This window comes from Emys orbicularis, chromosome 4 (assembly GCF_028017835.1).
Source record: "Emys orbicularis isolate rEmyOrb1 chromosome 4, rEmyOrb1.hap1, whole genome shotgun sequence".
Lineage (NCBI taxonomy): Eukaryota > Metazoa > Chordata > Testudines > Emydidae > Emys > Emys orbicularis.
In genome coordinates this window covers 129,357,080-129,376,686 of record NC_088686.1, presented here as the reverse complement: position 1 = coordinate 129,376,686, position 19,607 = coordinate 129,357,080, and the positions used below count along the sequence as shown (strand labels likewise).

General features: G+C 42.9%; 1 protein-coding gene across 1 annotated transcript in view; it reads left to right on the top strand.

The window, feature by feature from the left end:
- The first annotated feature begins 248 nt into the window (after positions 1 to 248).
- GNAI3 (G protein subunit alpha i3) overlaps positions 249 to 19,607 on the top strand; it is a 39,000-nt gene continuing 19,641 nt past the window's right edge. Inside the window, exon 1 of the mRNA XM_065404401.1 lies at positions 249 to 366. Within this exon, the coding sequence (XP_065260473.1) occupies positions 249 to 366 (118 nt within the window). The remainder of the gene's footprint in view (positions 367 to 19,607) is intronic.

The following is a 19,607-nucleotide window of genomic DNA, read 5'->3' as shown; positions in this document are numbered from 1 at the left end:
TCCCAGCATGCAACGCTCTAAGCCCATGGGCTGTGCCTGACGGGTGTGTGTGCAGAACTACATTTCCCAGGGTGCGCCGCACTCCCAGACGCGACTAGCGGGCAGGAGGCCCCGGAGCGGATATCCGGCCCCGCCTCACACACAGCCGCTCTCGGGCCGCCGGGCTGAGGAGAGAGAGAAGCGCAACCCGGAGCCCCGCCGACCCCTCGAGCCCCGCGCGGTGCGGCGCGGCGCGGCCCGGCCCCGCCATGGGCTGCACGCTGAGCGCTGAGGACAAAGCGGCGGTGGAGCGGAGCAAGATGATCGACCGCAACCTGCGGGAGGACGGCGAGAAGGCGTCCAAGGAGGTGAAGCTGCTGCTGCTCGGTGAGGAGGGGCCGGCGGGGCGGGGGGCTCGGGCCGGACCCTGTCCCCGCGGGAGGGGGAGGGGCGCCGTCCCGTCCCGAGAGGGGGGGGGTGCGCCACCGCGCCAGCTCCCTGGCCGCGCACAGCGCTCGGACTGCGGCCGGTCGGTCGGTCGAACGAGCCATCCGGGGTTGGTTGTGTCCCCCCCCCACACACACTCCCGGTTAGGGGCGGCAGCCCTGCAAGCTCAGCCAGGGGTAAATGGCTCCAGGGCCTCCCCCTGGCTGCCCCTGCTGGGATGGGCGGTGGCGCGGGGCTCCCCCCCGGAAGCCCCCAGCGGCCCCGCTGGCCGGGAATAGCTCTCTGTGCAGTCAGGGGCGGGGGGACTTGGCAGCTCAGTTTGCTGTTGAGGAGAGAGGGCTTCAGAAACGGGCACTGATCCTTCGTGTGGGTCTGCTCTGAAAGTGACTCTCCGGAAGTGGCCTTGTGTGTGCCCCTTCTCCAGGTGAGAGCGGCTCCTTTTCACAAGCAAAGGGGCTAGTACCTGGCAGCTGGTGGTCAGACTAGGTTCACCAACCGTTGTGATAGGAGCTCGATGCCTCAGCCAAAATAGAATCCGGCGCCTTTCATGACTAAGGCTATGTCTACGCTAGGGCTTTTGTCGGCAAAACTTCGGTCAGTCGGGGGTGTGAAAAAAACATCTCCCTGACCAACGTAACTTTCACCGACAAAAGTGCCGGTGTGGACATGCCGGGAGAGCATCTTCTGTCAACATAGCTAATGCTGCTCATTGGGTATGTTTTAATTATACTGGCAGGAGAGCTCTCTCCCCCACCGGCATAGAATGGCTACTCAAGAGATCTTACAGTGGCACAGCTGTGCCGCAGTAAGGTCCGTAGTGTAGACATGGCCTAACTGGTCTCTGAAGTGCTTGCAGGAGTGAAGTATAATGTTTTATTGTCACCAAAGTCAGAGCTCTGGACATGTGCAGGAAGCATATCCTCTGAGTAAGGAGATGCTATTTTTACATACGGTCACTTTTCTGATGTTACCATTTTAATGTGCTGCAAGAATATTAGCCTGCAATCCAGTATTTACTTATTGGAGATTGCTGACTTGTCTTTTTTCAGTATAGTTCTTTGAACAGATTAATATTTTGAGGCTACAAATAAATTGCCATGTTCTGTCTGTTTTTTATTAACCCTATTGGAGGCTTATGCATAGGGGTATAATGAAGAATACTGAGATAAAAGGAAGCAAATGAAAATTAAAGATTGCCTATTGGGGAAAATTGCTGAATAGTGAACTCTGTCAAATCGTAATAGACTCCCAAGTGAAACAGCGGCAGTCCCATTTCTTGAGTCATTTAAAATGAGCTAAAGAATAAAGTGTGAGGAACAACCTTGCATTTATTGGGGTGGAAGGTGGATTAGCTGATTTCTATATTTCATCATCAGTTGTTTGTGAAGTTTGCAATTTTAGTTAGAGACATGATATAGCTCTAGTGTGAGTATTGATCTACTTAGAAGTACGTATACTAGTGAGCTTCTCTCATTTGTGTGGGAAATGTTACACTAAGATTTCTGGTTTCCTAAGGGGAGACAGCCATGGGAATCCTGAGAGCAACATGTGTATTGCTTAACTTGTTTTTCACCTGTGTGTACTGTGTTGAGGCACTGAAGTTCTTGGTCCTTTGTGTGCATAGAAAAGATTTTGATTGGCTGTATGTGGTGATAGGTCTTCTTCCTTGAGGGTTTGTTCCTTTGTTAGTAAGTAGGAGTTGCAAAATCTGTAGAGAAGGGACTTTGAATGGGATTAGTAACCTTTTTGATACTGTGTACATGGGATTTTTTTTAATGTGCCATGATGCTGGAATGCAGCTCACACTGAAATGCCACTTTGAAAGGAATTTGCAGTGGTGTCAGCATTTATGCCTGTACATAAGAGGCCTAAGTAATATACAGAAAAGCTGTACAAATCAAAACACGTAGCAATGTTCATGCAGAGTGGGAGAGACTTTTCAAAAGCATGAATTGTGGTTATGCACCTAACTACTATTGTCTTTCAGTGGCTGTTAATTGGCCTAACGGCCATTTGTGCTTTTGAAAATGTCTCCATATAACTCATTTTAAAAAAATGCTAGCTTAGTAAGGTCTCTGAATTAAAGGATTCTACAAAGATGTTTGCTCTCTATGTATTTGGTAATATACAGCTAAAACAACAATCAATTGCTAGGATAAAATGCATGCTTTAGTCATTTCATTAACATTTCAAAAAGCTAGACAAATAGCACATGAATTTTAAATAGTTTGAGATAGCATTTTTCTTTTAAAAATTAATATAAAAATGTCTTGATTGAAGCAAGGTAACTCACTTCGTTAAATTGTAAGAGACCTTTGGAGTGTTTAATAACTGGAGCAAGCCACTCAATGCTGATGCAGAGTAGTTTAGAAGAAATGTATTGCTTTACGTAAAGTCCAAACCCACTCTGTAATCCTCTTTTTAAAATTCAGGAATACTTTGAATGAAGGTGAGAAGACTCCATATAAATCTTCCCAGCATCTATTCAAATAAGTGGCTTAGTTTTGCACTTCTCTGCAGAATTATGTAGGTTGGGAAAGCTCACATAGGCAAGGTCTAGTCATTTTCCCCTGCCTCAGCCTTTTAACAGAATCTTCAATATTATGACACTTCTAAATCGCTACATCGTTCAACATGTGGGTTACACCATATCTCAGGATTCTAACTGCATTTGACTTCTTCCCCGCCCCTTTTAAAAAGAGAGAGATTCTAGAATTTTTGAACTAGCCTTATTTCAGCTACACATCCTGTTACTACAGGCTTTTTTTGTTCCTCTGGGTTTCTACTTTTCTTTTTTGCAGTTGATTTGGTTTTACCCTTATTGAGAGCAGCCCAGAAGTGGAAGAAAAATAGGGTGCTAGGTTGTCTGGTCTTGCTCACTAAACCCTTTCATGGCGGCTCTTGGGTCATCAGTGTAACCTGATGAATTATATAACCATATTTGCATTTCTGTAGCACCTTTCATACAAGGGTGTCAAATTACTTTACAACTAATACTTGTTTCACAACCCTGCCTGTTAGGTAGCAAAGTGTTACACCAGGGGTAGGCAACCTATGGCACGTGCCGAAGGTGGCATGTGAGCTGATTTTCAGTGGCACTCACACTGCCCGGGTCCTGGCCACTGGTCCAGGGGGCTCTGCATTTTAATTTAATTTTAAATGAAGTTTCTTAAACATTTTAAAAACCTTATTTACTTTACAGACAGCAATAGTTCAGTTATATATTATAGACTTATAGAAAGAGATCTTCTAAAAACATTAAAATGTATTACTGGCGTGCGAAACCTTAAATTAAAGTGAATAAATGAAGACTCGGCACACCACTTCTGAAAGGTTGCCGACCCCTGTGTTAGACCAATTTTAGACATAAGGAAACGTAAGAAGAGAGTAGTGACTTGCCCAAGATCACACAAGACCTTGTCTGCACTAGGTAATTGTCCTGTTGCTGACTGCTGTTAATGGGTCTCTTTGAACCAGTGCTGAAAATGGCTTTAACTGGTGGTGGATACCAGTCTTCAGCAACATTATAGGAAAACATTGTTGACATCTATTGTTGGCAGCAGGTCAATCTCCTAGCATATGGGAGGCAGTGGGAGAGCAGGGAATAGAACCCAGGAATTCTTGCTCAGACCTCTACTCTAGACAGTACTCCCTCCTTTCTATTGGTTTGTTACCAGTGCCTCCAGGAAAATGCTACTGTGCAGGAACAGACATGCAATTTAGCTGATGTATAATTCTGTGGGATTTTCCTGTTATGGTGAGCAGCAAAGTGTGGGAGGGTATGGAAATTGTATGATTTTTGCCTACTCAGTTTAACTCTTACCAGTGCTGTAAGTAGGGCCCATCATTTTCAGTTTTTGTTTTATTTAATTTTTCCTGGGAATTTTCAGTGTTTATTACCACAACAACAAAAACGGGTGAAAATGCATGCGCAAAACTATTTATTTTTGGGGGTAAATATCTAGGTTTATTTTGGTGGATAGAAAGACTGGAATAAAGTATTCAGGAGATTAATTCTTTGAATTCTGTTCATCAATGTGGTTTGCTGCAGAACTGAAACAGAACTCTCTACACAATGCCACCTCTGAGTTTAAGAAAACAATGCATCTCTAATCCCCAAACACAACTTTTCATTTGAATAAACAGTTTACTGTTGTAGACTTAGTCTAATACTTCTATAAATATTTACATTTAATTGGGCCACACCATTTGCAGGGCATACACTCAACTTCGTCCTTTTCTCCTTTTTTTGTGTTTTTAAAACTTTTGAATAATTCCTTGTGTTCTGAAACGTATTCCGATACAGATTTTGTTTTCTTCCCATTTTAGTGTGTCAGATCTTTAAACCATTATCTGCTAACAGCTTGAAATGTGGATGTGGTGGACGTGAGATTCATCCGCACTTCAGAGCTTGCGTGCGCGCTGCCTGTTTGTTGTGTGTATCTTCTAGACTAATCATAACCTTCCTTCAACAGGCAGCTTTGCATATACGCACAGACTAGTGTATTACTGTAATGCAGATCTCAGGCAATGTATTATATTTTCCTAATAAAACAAGGTTTTTTTTTATATTTGAATATACAAAAGTAGGGTGAAAATTGGAAAAAACTGAATAATACTTTTTGTAAAACCTGGGAAATTTTCGGTAAAAATGAGTTTAAACTGAAAATGAAGGGGCTTAGCTGTAAGTTATGCCATATGGTATAAATTTACTGTATCGCTGCTTTTTAAAAAAAAAAGTTCGTCATATCAAGTGACAAATACGTTATTGGCTGTAGAAGGCAGTTCTATTGTTGAATCCAGTCAGTATCACTCCTTTGTAAGGAACTGTAACCTGGCGCAGACTCACCCGGCGGTGCCTCCTGCTGGTCTCTTCCTGTAATTAGCTCTTCTAGCGTCCTGGAGCGCCCCCTGCAGGCCGGTGATCCGCCTTGCCACTGGCCCCATGTCCTTCCCAGGACCCCGGTGCTCCTTTCTCTGGGTGCTGCCCCCTGGCAGTACCCCCACAGTTCTGGGTTTCCCCCTCCCAGGGGAACCCCCACCCACTATCCCCACTTCACCTCAGTCTTGGCTACTGCCCAGTCTCCATCTAGCCTCTGTTCACTGGGGCAGACTGCAGTATCAGCCACTCATCATAGGCAAAGGGGTTTGGACCTGCTGCCTCTGCCTACCCGTGGGCTGCCCCCTGCAACCCCGTACCTAATAGGCCTTACCAGGCCTGCAGCCTGGGGCTTTCCTAGGCTGGAGCTCCCCGGCTCCCTTGGCCTTTCCCCAGCCCTGCTCCACTCCAGATACCTGGTTAAGCTTCCTGCAGCCAGGCCCTTCTCTCTCTGAATGGAGGGAGAGAGAGAGACAGACACACTGTGACTGTCTGTCTGAGTTCCTGGGCTCAAGCCTTTATAGGGCCAGCTGGGCCCTGATTAGGGTGTGGCCCCAGCTGAGCCTGCTTCCTCCCAATCAGCCCAGGCATCTTGCCCTTCCACAGCCCTCCTCCAGGGCTGTCTTAAACCCCTCAGGGCAGGAGCGGATAACCACCCCGCTACAGGAACATTCTGCTAGATGGCATCTTTTCCGACGCATCTTTCCCCTGTTTGAACTGTTCATGCATAACATGCATTTTTACCAGTCTTTTTTTATCACTCCCTAGTTCTATGGTACTTGAACATAATTCAAAAACACAATCCATACAAAATTGAAACCGAAGCCCATCCTAAAACAACCCTGACCTACGTAACCAGTTAACCCAAGAGACAGTCTACAAAGAACACCCCCCCACCTTCTCTAGCGACCTGATCCACCAGTTATTTCTTAGCCCTTCCCTGAGCTCAAGATGATAGGCTTTGTGTTGTGCCTTGAAGGTCAACAAGTTTTGGCTATTTCTGACCAAAGGGCTGGAGGATGAACTCCAAGGGTGAGGGCCATTCATTGAAAATGCCTTGCCACTACTTCCTTGTAAACTAAGAAGTCAAGTGCTTTAGTGCCACAGCTGATCAGCTCTGGGCGGTATCTCAAAAACAGGACATCTAGGGTTTCATAGGCAGAGTTTGAGAATTTTGCCCTAAAACTGGAGGGCAGACAGTGGAAATTACAGTGCACTAATGTAACAAGGTCATCTAATACAAGTTGGGTTTCTATACAGTACCTAAATCTCAACCCAGATTGTGAGGAGACTTGTCTAAGGCATTCTGATTCATGAATTACAAGTTCTTCTTACACCTCCAGAACTTCATTGGGTGACACAGGGAATCGTCATGTCCCCTCCATATTGCCCTCCTATTCTATACTCCCTCTGCTTTCTACCCCCCCCCCAAAGAGCTGAAGTATTTACCTACAAAACATTTAATCAGTCATCACAATGTGAAAGGCTTTAATTTTCTAGAGGTTCAGGAGACAACCCTGATCCATCAGGCTATCTGCCAATCAGAGTAAATCCACTGTCAGAAATTATGGCATAAGAATAAAAATGTGGTGAAGTCTGTGAGCTTTGGAATGAGACTTGTGCCATGGTGCTTTGCAGTCTTCTCTCTTGCTTCTTGTGTCTTAGGTCATCCGTAAACCATTTGTGTGGAAGAGCTAAGAGAGACATTTTTGGCGTCATATTAATAGCTGAGGACAAACAATTTATAAAGTACTGCTTAACCATTGGTGGATCTATATATCCTGCCCCTCAAAAGCTTTCTGGGCATGCTTGTTCCATTAATCTTCGAGGCATAGCATCAAACAAGTTTTGTCCATCTAGAAACGGGTGCCCCAAAGACGAGTCCTCTTTTCTGTAAGTTAAACAAGTCACTACCAAGTTAATCCCCTGGCAGAAAGCATTTTATATTCCTCGTATATGTATGATTCAAAAGCAATCTCGTAAGGATTTCGAAAGTGTCTACAATTTAAATATTTACAAATTGTTGTTATACATTCTGTTCTATAGTGACTTTGCTATGTCCCATTTCATAAGAAGTAGAATGGGGACATTCCTGTTACATCCAACTTCCTCAATTTTTAATGTCATAACTTTCTGCTGTTTCCAGTATTGAAATTAGCAGTAGTATGCATCTGATTTCTAATCTTATTTCAGTGGTTAAACTGGTCACAACCCCCAGGTTGGCTCATGAAAGGCAATCGGGGGGGGGGGGGAGGGGGTCACAAGCATGAATGCTTCGTTAGTCTGTGGCCATGTCTACACGTACAAGCTTACAGTGGCACAATTGTACCGATACAGCCGGGCTGCTGTAAGAGTGCTCATGTAGCCACATTATGCTGATGGGAGAACGCTCTCCTGTTGACGTAATAGCTACCGACACTTATTGAGCTGGTTTTATGTCAGCAGGAGTGCGTTTCCTGCCGACGTAGCGCTGTGCACGCGAGCGCTTATGCCAGCAAAACATATGTCTCTCAGGGGTATGTGTTTTTGTTTTTGTGTTTGTTTTTTTTTAACACCCCTGAGTGACAAAAATGTTGCCAGCATAAGTGCTAGCGTAGACATAGCCTAAAGTGAAGAAAATCTCCCTCCTTTTCACCCCATGCCCCGTTACCTTAAGATCAAGTATTCTGTCTGTTCTTATAACAGACACAAATTATATAGGCTTAGCAATGCATTGATGTTGATACTTTTTTACTCTGTTTTTATAGTACTGTAAATGGTAAGGGGCTTGTGAATTTTTTTTACTTCAGATAAGGGGTTGCCAACCTGAAAAGGTTGAGAATAACTGCCTTATTTGATCTGGCTGTCAGAGGATGAGTGTATGTGATTACTACATATGACGTGTTTAAGTTACTTCAAGAATGAATATTTTCAACTTAGTTCTTATGTCATTCAATAGAAAAAAGCCTTTGTGAAAGGACATTAAGAGGAAGACTTGAGTCATGTGATGGGGTAGATGTTTGAAGTACTTCCAACTAAAAGATTGACTCAGGAATGCTGCAACGTTTTAGTCCCTTTCATTCTCCTGCACATTTAAGTTTGACAGCAGGGCTTGAGGTAAAGCTGTGTAGGTGAGAAAGAGGCAGCTAAAGCAGTTTACCTGGGAGATGTGTTTATTTGATCTTTTGTCAAACAATCTGTTTAGTGCTTTTCATGACTAGTATCAATAGGAGTCTTGTGTTCCATGTTGGTAACGTTGGTTTAATTAGCTTAAACTAAGGCTGCAGTGTGAAGTGCTGTAAAAACAACTACAAAACAAAAAGGCAAGGATGGTGGTGGTAGTATGCATAGTTCAAGATGCATAGAAGTGGTCTATAATGCTTTAGTTGTATTAAAAATCTTTTTCTGGAGAGGAAATGAGACCCTGCTGAGCTTTTGCGATCTTATGGATTTGCTCTGTTATCGACCATGGATGTAGTTGCGCTGGTGCAAGCCCCTAGTATAGATGAGTACAGCTAGTATTTGCACTGGTGGAGCTTACACCAGTTGGCCATTGATGGCTGGAATTAGAGCAAACCCTGGTGTGGACAAGGCCCTGAAATCCCGCGCACTTGAGTAATAAGGCTTTGAGCAATCTGTCAGGTTTGTGAAGGCCATTCTTTGCATTTGGGGTTAATTTTATGTGCTAGAGTTGTCCTCCATTGTCAATATTCATGTGTAATGTGGAAACTAACAATTCTGCTATAAATCAAGTTTTATATATTTTCTACTACTTTCTGTTGGATTCCATCATCTTGCTGCCCATAACTAATCATTACGGTTTTGTAGCTAGTGATGGTTAGTAACAAGTTCAAACTGCTTCAGTGATGAATGCTGCAATTTGAATCTTATTGCACATAGTTTTTTGAATGCAGAGAGCCTTCCGGCATAATCATATATCCTGTTTTTGCTGATATGCTCATAGGCTATAAAGGGAATAAGCAACTTTACTATGATGCAGAGCTTTAGAGTAGAATAATATCCTCAGAGAATCATGGAAGAATATCCGCATCGGAGACCCTGTCTAACTGTAAAACTATAAAGCTGAACTGGTTACAACACAATTGTTCCTTAACCCCATTACAACATGGCCAACAAGTTGTAATGCAGCTGAGACCTTACTTCATCCCCGTAACCATGTTGAAACCTGAGTCTAGGCTACAACTTTTAGTGCTTTTATAGCTGAATCTGCGGATGACTGTTCTGACCCAGTTCCCAGAGTTGGTTAAAGCATTCCACAGAAGACTGTTAGATTTGAATTAAGGATAATTAATACATCTTGTTTAGACACCTCCCTCCCCCCAAATAATTAGTTTCCTGTTCTGCAGTTTCTATCTAAAAATCTATTTATAATGTTGATAATTCCATATATCAATATTTCTTTCAGTGACCTTTAATTAGAGAGTAGGTTGTCTAGTCAACCCTAATAGTTTCTAATTGCTAAATCAAGTTTCCTAATCTGTAATGTCCTGATATGTCTGGATCCTTTTTTGAAAGGCTGCTTTGGATTTTACTTAAACATTATGAAAGGTCACAAGATGTAATATTTTTCACCACATACAAAGTGTAAATTTTATCTATATCTTTGAATTCAGCATTTTTCAGCTTCCTGTTGGCCATCCTGCCTTAAAGTGACCTCATTTGTGAAATAGTATTATATGGAACTCTTAAATAAGTTTCTAGCCTGTTTTTATGCTGGCATGGGCAAATTGGCTCTTGTTCTACTTAGTTTGTTTATTTATTGATTGGCAGGCATGACCATTGCGCTCAAGTACAATACACAATAACTATGTCAAGTACTTCCAAGTTTTCTTGCAGGGCACCCTCTCAAGTATAATTTCAAAAGCCTTGAGGCAGTTGTTACACATTCAATCCCTTAAGTAAAAAGTAGGTTAATACAACAGTACCATGAAACTTTTGACTTTTGGGCATTTACATTCAAAATACTGTTAACTTTAATGTCTTTGATGCATATACAGTGTAATGGTCCCATAACCTGGTTTGTGCAATTAAAATTGAGATGGATTGGATGACCTAATACTATATTGCTATATTTAACTTCTGTGCCTAATATTAACTCTAATTACTTGGATGCTGTGAATTTTCAATCAGTGTTATATGAACTTAAATTATTGTATTTCATTTCCTATCTCTGAAAAATAAATCTGTTTCCTGCAGAAATAAATGCACATGATTGTGCATCTACCCTATTACTAACTGTTGGTGCAGATAAACTGTTTGCATGGGGCCATTTTTTAACCTAACACTTTTACAGAAGAGGAGGTGGTGTCTTGTTATGCCGTACTGGGTGGATGTAATATTTTTGCCTTTGGCCTCTGACTTGAGATCCTGTCTGACTTAGAGAGATAGTGGTGTGATGAATGCATCCTGTCATATTATTGTGATTAACTTCCTTCCTTCCTAACAACCTCAGCTTTTAATGGAGCAGTGTGGGTGCTGGCCACTCTGTCAAACTATCTGATTAACCCCTTTCCTATTTGACAGTAGGACTGGCTGTCTGACCTGCTTTACTCTCCTCCTGATGGCCTCACTTCCTCTGCCCTCAACTTTGTCTGCTTTAGCAGCAGTAGCACATGGTTCTAGTTTTGTCACGGAAGAGTCTATTGCAAGTCACACTGATTCTAAATGCTGTCGTTGATTAAGAGCAGGGATTGGCAACCTTTGGCCCGGGGGCTCACCAGGGTAAGCACCCTGGCGGGCCGGGCCGGTTTATTTACCTGCTGTGTCCGCAGGTTTGGCCGATCGCGGCTCCCACTGGCCGTGGTTCACCGCCCCAGGCCAATGGGGGCTGCGGGAAGTGGCGCGGGGCGAGGGATGTGCTGGCCGCCGCTTCCCACCGCCCCCATTGACCTGGAGCGGCAAACCTGCAGACGCAGCAGGTAAACAAACTGGCCCGGCCCGCCAGGGTGCTTACCCAGGCAGGCCGCGTGCCAAAGGTTGTCGATCCCTGATTTAGAGAAAAGAATGCTGCTTCTAAACCTTCAAGTACTTTGGGGATTTTAAACCAGGAAAGTAGTGTACTGGAAAGTGTAAGCCTTTCTGTGTGTGAAGGGAAGTATTCAAGTTCACTTGCTAGGGAGAAACATCGAATAAGGGATGAGAAAGGGAGATAACATCCCTTTGGGTCTGATGACTTAAGTCACTCCCACTCCACACTTGTAATTTTTCTCCAGATACTGTAGAAAGACACACATTAGACTCTCCAGAGTTATTGGAAATCTTGTTACAGCAATATAAGGCTGACTTTGGTCTCTGTAAGCATACCAGAAGAAAAATTGTGCATTTCAGCTCATGCGTGTGGCCTGTGACCAAAGCAGGAGAATTTGGCATAATTTGAGGCGAATCAAATAAGCTGTTTCTCACCTATGGGCCTTAGAGGAAAAATGATGCCATTAACTTTTTAAAAAGTCTACCCCCCTGCTGCCAATCCACTCACAGGTATTCCAGGTGTCTTTGCAGCTTCTAGGAGGAAGTGGTCTGAACAAGGACCAGATTTCTCTGTAGAAATTTTCCAACCCTGTCCAGCTTTGCCCACTCCCTTTCGCAGCCCAGGTTAATGCAGTCTTGAGTTGGTTCCCAAACAAGGATTTTAGACTAATGATTGGTCACTGCTTCCAAAGCAATAATGATGTTTACTGGGTAAAAAGTGAAAGTGTCTAAAAGGCATATTTAATTTCTGGTCCAGCACAATGGGGTGGTTTCAAATATTTTTGATACTATTGCATTCATTTAGTTTTCTATACCCAGAATATTGAAACACCCAATCATCTAATTGCTATCCAAAGCGGTTTCTTAGCAGTTTACTGATCAATTTTGGCTTCTTGTGAGGGTTGGATTTTTCATCATGTTTCAGGAAGGCATCTGGCTTCCTTTAAGGAAGTGGTTGGTTGATAATGTCCCCCTTTGCATAAATGCACCTACTGATGCTATTACTAATATGGGGCTGACCACAAAGCTGCAGTGTATAGTGCTCCCCACTGAAGCCGATGGGAGTTCTGTGCATGGGCCTTTGTTTAGCCTCTATGGGTATATCTACACTGCAATTAGATACCTGCAGCTGGCCCATGCCTGCTGGCTTGGGCTGCAGGCCTGTTTAATTACGGTGTAGCTGTACGGGCTTGGGTTGAAGCCCGTGGTCTGGGACCCTCCCACTTTGCAGGGTCCTAGAACCTGGATATCCACACCGCAATTAAACAGCCTCTTAGCCCAAGCCTCACGAGCCTGCCCGAGTCAGCTGGCATGGGACAGCCATGGGTTTTTAATTGCAGTATAGACATACCCTTAAATAGCTGTTAAAGAAATGTTGTAACTAGAGGTAGACTTGCTGTTCTACCCCTCAGCATAATGGTGAAAGAAGCCCTACAATACAAATTCTAATAGTTGACCGTGTATAAAATATCCCATTAAAGACCTTGGTGCAAGCTCTTGGGTTTTTTGTGGGTAGAGGTGGAGTGGATGTCTGCCTGTGGGAGCACCCGAGGTTTTGGCCTGGTTTCCATAGGGAGCTAAAGCAATTCTGTCATGGGCTTCCTGATTACCTGATAACCTAGCAGTGATGACACTGGTTCTAAACAAGCTACCCTTTGATGTGAACCTGTGGTTTTCCCCCCCATTGTTTGGTAAATTGAGTTCTGTCTCATTTTTCAATCACCTCTTCTTTGTACTTTTGCATATATGCAAACAGAGCCCTGGGGTTCATTGTCCTCATACTGCTAATTTTGAAGAAGGGAATTGAGACTTCTATTCTCCACGTAATTACATCATCCCTGCTCTGAAATTGGTTAACCAGAGCCAGCTTAGATTTCTCATGCTGAAATGCGATCTTCTGGGTAGCTGTTCTAATCAAAGCAAAAGGAACAGCCTCACTTATATTTTTGCTAGTGAAAATGTCTAAATAATGCTTCCGAATTCCAGTTATTTTTGAGCCCAGTAAAATACAGACTCTTATTTCCTGAGCTCTAAGCCTTTGAAAGCTTTATAATTTTTACATCTGGTCAGGATCTGCCTCTTATCCCTAAGTAAGAGGATGCATGCAGGACCCACAAGAACATCCGATGTAATGTTATCCAATCACACTAGCCTACTTGGAAAACTGATATTTGTCATGAGAAATCACAGTGGAAACGTTTTTTCTGTTGTATTTAAATTCCTACTTTGTTAGTAATCTAGAGGTGGTTGGGTACGTCCAGACTACCCGCCATATCAGCAGGTAGCGATCGATTTACCAGGGATCGATATATCGCGTCTTAACAAGACGCGATATAGCAATCCCCGAACGCGCTTCCCGTCGACTCCGGAACTCCACCGGAGCGAGTGGCGGTAGCGGAGTCGACGGGGGAGCCGCGGCCGTCGATCCCGTGCCGTGAGGACCCAAGGTAAATCGATCTAAGATACTTCGACTTCAGCTACGCTATTCACGTAGCTGAAGTTGCATATCTTAGATCGATTCCCTCCCCCCCCCCCGGTGTAGACCAGCCCGTTGTCTTGTACTTTAGGATTAAGTTTTTCAAGTCATGTTTAAACAGAATATACATCATAATGACTGAAGCTGGCTGAAAGCAATAAATAAAGTAAATTAAAAAAAATAAATTAATCAGTTTATTGAGTTGGTCGGGACAGTCTTGGTACAGAATTGAGTCCACTTCTAAGTGATCTGGAAAAAGAAGGAAAATTGAAATGTGAGAGGTATGCTAATCTTTGCAGATATCTAACTAGGAGGAGTTATGAATGCCCCCGAAAACAAAAATAACACAGGGACCTAGTGAGATTGGAAATGTATGTGGAAAATTTAATTAAGTTGGGAAAATGCAATCTAATACATCTTGGTTGGGGTTGTAGGGGAGAGAAGAACAATATAAAGCACAGATATTCAAAGTGAGAGAGAAACCTGAAATGGCCTGTACAGAAATACAAGTTATAAAGCAGAGCACAAATAGGCCCTCTTTATGCACCTGCAGTATAGCATCTGGTGCTGGACATCTCGTTACCAGGAAGACTGGACTGCCACATTGGAAGGAGCACACAGGGCAAAAAATCACTAGGGGTCTGGAAGGTTGTCTTGAGAGAAGGTTTAGAATGGTTATTGTGACTGTTGGCACAGAGTGGCTGTTACAGGTGCTGAGAGGTGAAATTGAGAGGGAGAACTTGGACTAAATATCAGGAAAGACTCTTTCGGGGGAACAGTATCCCAGAGAAGGTGGTAGAAGCCCAGTCACTTGTGAAATTTGAAGCTAGACTGGCTGACCTAGTGTGCTGTAGGAGGCAATCCTGCCCCTGGCAGGAGGAGAGGACCAGATGGCCTAAAATGTTTTCTCTGACTACTTTTTTAGAAGGAAGCAGATGACAGATGCTCTCATCTGATACAGTTTGAGGACCACTTTTTTTTTTTTTTTTTTTTTTTTCCTTTTGAGATACATTGGGGCTGACTTGGTGGATGAGAGGGAAAGATTTAAACAAAAGGAAATGTACATTATTTTTTTAATTAAAATATCATTACAGCCTACCTTGGCCCTATAGTGAAGTTATCGATAGCGTAATTTTATGATGCTTTGTCAGTGAAATAACCGGTATCACACATTCAGTATTGACTGTGCTGCAGAAATAGATAGCTTTAAGATAAATTGAGGAAACTTCAATAGCAAACATAGCAATGAGAAATGAGTGTCATTTGAGAATGTATCATTTGAGTCTGCATGAGAATTCCTGCCGCCAGAGGTTTTTGTGATGGGGATAGTCTTTTTTTTTTTTTTTTTTTTTTATATGAAACTGTATACACTGCTGCTCAAAATACATTGAAGCTATTCTTCAAATATCCCCTCTATTTGTAAGGGGAATTTAGAGGATCACTGTCAAAATAAAATGAATCTTTGTCCCCTTGCCCCCAGTGTGAAAATTCCAAAAGGGAATATATAGAATATTGGAACCACTAAATTCTTAGGCTTAACCTTAAATATTTTTCTTTATTGAAAGCATGAGGAGCAGTGGAAGAAACACACAGCAAAGTTCTCAGAGCAATAGACGTTCCTGATGTCATCTCTGTTGAAATGCACACTGCTCAGAGATGATGGGCAGCCATTTTGGTAGTACAGGGGGAAGAGAACAAGAGAGCTAGCTTACTAAATGGAAGATATTTTTGTAAGGAAAAATCACATAGATTTTTAAAGGAGCATTACTAAAGTCATCTGTGAAAGCTGAAGTTTTTGAGTGTTTGATTAGCCTCAGTGCTTTTCAGTCTTGCAGTATCTTTTGTGGCAGATGTCTGTTCATAATCTTGGCGAGAACAAACATTCTTTGAGACCCAGTGTAAAGTCCTCTTTCTGTTCCCATTGTTTGCCATTTATTGTTTGCCTTAGCAGCAGGATCCAGATAGATATCCTGTACTGTCTGAGACTGAACCGGAAGTATCTCAGTATTTGATGTGTAAGTAATGAATGAGGCTGAGCCACATGAAATACTGTTTAAAATATTGAGCTGCCTTTCATTACTTCATGCCTTGGGTTGGGTCAAAGACAGAACAGCTGAAAACTCATTACTGGTACTTTGCCTCAACAGCACAGAGCTGCTCATGATGAAATACATCTGTCAGCATTTCCCCCCACCCCCAGACTAATGACTAATTGAGTCTGATTGTACTACCCATGCTGCCTTGGAAGCAGACTTTCTGTCTTGTGGGTCAGCTATCCGCATTACTATCCGGATGGGGATTCTGAGGCAGGTAAACAAGTAGCATCTTCCGATCAGCTCTGAGCATTTTAGGGAGTTAACTTGGGATGGCCTCAGACAGTAAATCTGATTAAATCAACATATGTGCTCAATAGCAGAACTCGTAAAGAACGCATGTACCTGAACTACCGTATGGATTAAGGCTTACCCTTTGAAACTCCGTGGTTTTGTATTACAGAGGTACCTAGAGGCTCTGTTGTGCAAGGCACTGTGTAAGTGCATAGCAATAGATGAGCCCCAGGAGTTTATAATTTAGATAAACTAGTCACCCAAAGAGTGGGAAAAAGAAGTGGTATGCCCATTTTGCAGGTGGGGAACAGAGGCACAAAGATGAAGCGACTTGCCTATGGACACATGAGCTCTGTAGCAGAACTGCAGATTGAACCAGATCTCTGGAAGCTCAGTGCCTTAACCACAAGAGCCATTCTTCCTCTTGGTAATTTTAAATACCATTAATTAAAGCTTTAGGCACTGAATCAACCTACTGTCAAATACACTAAGGCATGTAGAAGCTGGTCTGTACCTACTGTGTTCAGCCACCAAAGGTTTTCAAGCAATGCTATGACCACTTGTTCAGTCCAAAACAATCTAAACTACAATTGGGAAATATAAACTTGAGTATAAAGTTACCCTGGCAGATAATGGGAAATTTAATTTTGTAACGAATTGCTATTATATTACCTATGGTAGACTTTAATAAAGTGGTTGAATCCAGGGATAAATTTCAGTTTGTCCTGTTGCCAAGGGCAAACACGGAAGAAAAAATATAATTTTTATTATCCTCTAGAAAGACTGCAGGTATTGTCCAATTCAATTTCTGGCCTAGTTATTGTCTGTTATCCTGCTTCCAGGGCGACAACAGTTTTCCCTGTTCAAGTTTGCACAATATTTCCATAACTAATGAATAGCTGCTTGTATTTGGCTATTGCGTAAGTGTTTAGAAAATCAGGTAGTTGTATGTTTGCTCTTTCCATTTCTCTCTAACTAATCGCCATTTGTACCTTGAGACTTAACGTTCTCATGCAAGTACTCTTAATTCTCTTCCATACTAGCCCAACATTTTATCCTGGTTTAAAAAACTGTTCAAAATGATAAAGGAACTGGAAAAGTTCGGCAAAGTTGAAACACATCTGTAAAATTCAATACAAAGTAATTTTTATCTGTTATACAGAAGTTGTTATAACAAAGTCACCTCTCTAATCTTCAGAAATCCAAGCTGCAGATTTCCTGGTTTCTCCGGCAGCATGTGACATCAAGTACCAAGAACAGACGGAATGTACCAAGTGGCTCTTTCAAACCTTGTTCATGGTTCTCTCTGGGAGTTCAGCTTTCCTGACGTCTTAAGGATGTAATAACTAAACTTGAATACAGCAGTTTCTCTATCAATGGCTGTCCTCTTTATCTCCATTTGAATCTAGCAAAAAAAATTTGGAACTTTATTCTGGAGGACATGCCTCCCAGGGGAAGCATTAGAAGCTTCTGCTATATCGATAGTGACAAGAACAAGCCCAGATTTCACTTGACATAATTACCAAGATTCTAGAGACCAGATGATCTGGCATACTTATGCTAGAAGCGAACAGGAGGTTGGGTCGTATAATCATCAGTCTTAAAATACTGAGAATCCCATGAGCCACAAGTCCAAACCTAGGCAGGCTTCTCTTCAGCCTTCTGTGGATAATAGAATTCTAGTTTACTGAGTGCTTCTTTTAGATGAGACTTTAAACTGATGTCCTGTTTGCTCTGTGTGAAAATTAGAACCCTTGGCACTTTTTATTGAAAAGTATTGTTTGCTCCAGAATGTTTGTCTAAAGCTTACCTGCCACTCCACTTCAGTGCTCTTTGCTCTGAGAGTTGGTTATCACCTCCACTCTCCAGGGGGGCTGCCTTTCTGCATGGTGTGTATGTCACTTGTAAAGCACTGTGGGGTGCTCCAGAATGAAAAGCAAAGTATCTAAACGTAGAACATTCTACAGGCAAATAGTTAAGATGACTCTGGGCTGGGTCTGTGAACTTCTGGGAAGGTGAGTTGTCTTCACCGTTCTGTAATCAGCAAAATGATTCCACGTGAAGACAAATTCTTGAGGAGGGGTGTGTGCCAAATGGTACAGCTGGGAGGCCTGGTATCTAGCCAAGAAGATCATCCTGAAGCAAACTTTCACTTCTCATTATCTTTGGAACCTTCTGTCCTAAAAGTTTCTCAGACTGCTGTCCTAAAATGGGGAAAAGCCTTCCTTGCTTGTGACTGCTTTATGCAAAACAAGATTATGATCTGACATATAAGGAATTCTTTAGTTCAGTCCTATCCTATCATTACAACAAACATAGTGTTATTGCTATTTTAGGTTAGGTTTCCATAAACTGCTGCAGAATAGAATCTGGCCTTCAGTAGACTCTTTCACTTCCAGGAAGACAGACCGCTGGTGCAGAAGGTGGGGATGCTGGAACTTGTCAGTAGACTGGGTTTCTATCACATCTTGCTTATGATCCATCATTTTGATGTTTCAGAACTAGCAAACAAAGTGAACCTAGGCATTGATTTTAAGATTAGACAATGTGTAAATGCAAGTTAGCACGTTGGACTATTACTGTGGCGGCTGTTTGCCATCTGATTTCCCTTGGTGCAGCAGTTTTTTTTTTTTTCTCTTCTTGCCCACTTGCACTGCTAGGAATTATCCAAGACCTGGGGTACGTCTACACTTACCTCCGGGTCCGACGGCAGGCAGTCGGTGTTCTGGGATCGATTTATCGCGTCTTGTCTAGACGCGATAAATCGATCCCGGATCGATCCCGGAAGTGCTCGCCGTCAACGCTGGTACTCCAGCTCAGCAAGAGGAGTACGCGGCATCGACGGGGGAGCCTGCCTGCCGCGTCTGGACCCGCGGTAAGTTCGGACTAAGGTACTTCGAATTCAGCTACGTTATTAACGTAGCTGAATTTGCGTACCTTAGTCCGAAGTGGGGGGGTAGTGTGGACCAGGCCCAAGTGTAGTAAAGTCAGAGTACAGTCGTCTTGTGCATATTGGCTTCTGAATCACAGAAGATCACGCTGCTTGAAACCTATGGTCCAGAGTGGCGTGGGAAATGAAAGTGAATACAAACATTTCAAACTTTGCTGTCTCATGTTCTGTACATAATGGGAAGGTGCAGGAATATTTGCCATGGTGAAAATCTTGAACTTCCTTGGTGTGCCATTTGCACATGGGAAACTGTATTGACTAATACTTAGATGGCTAGAGCAGGGGCCTAGGAGCCTCTGCTGCCAATTTGCTGAAACACCTAGGTCATCACTTAACCTCTGTCCCAGGCTTCCTCATCCTTTAAAATAGTAAGATCGCGATCTACCTCACTAGCTGGTTGAGGCTTACTGTTCATAAAGTGCTATAAGATCATTGGCTGAATGGTATCTTAGCAGTTCAGAGTGTTAATGCCTGTTACTTACACTGCTCTGTATTGGCAGTTTTTCAAAGGGACACTATTAAGGGCCCAAAAGCAAGCTATTCCGCTGGTTAGGAAAGATAGAAAATGTGGCAAAAGACCAC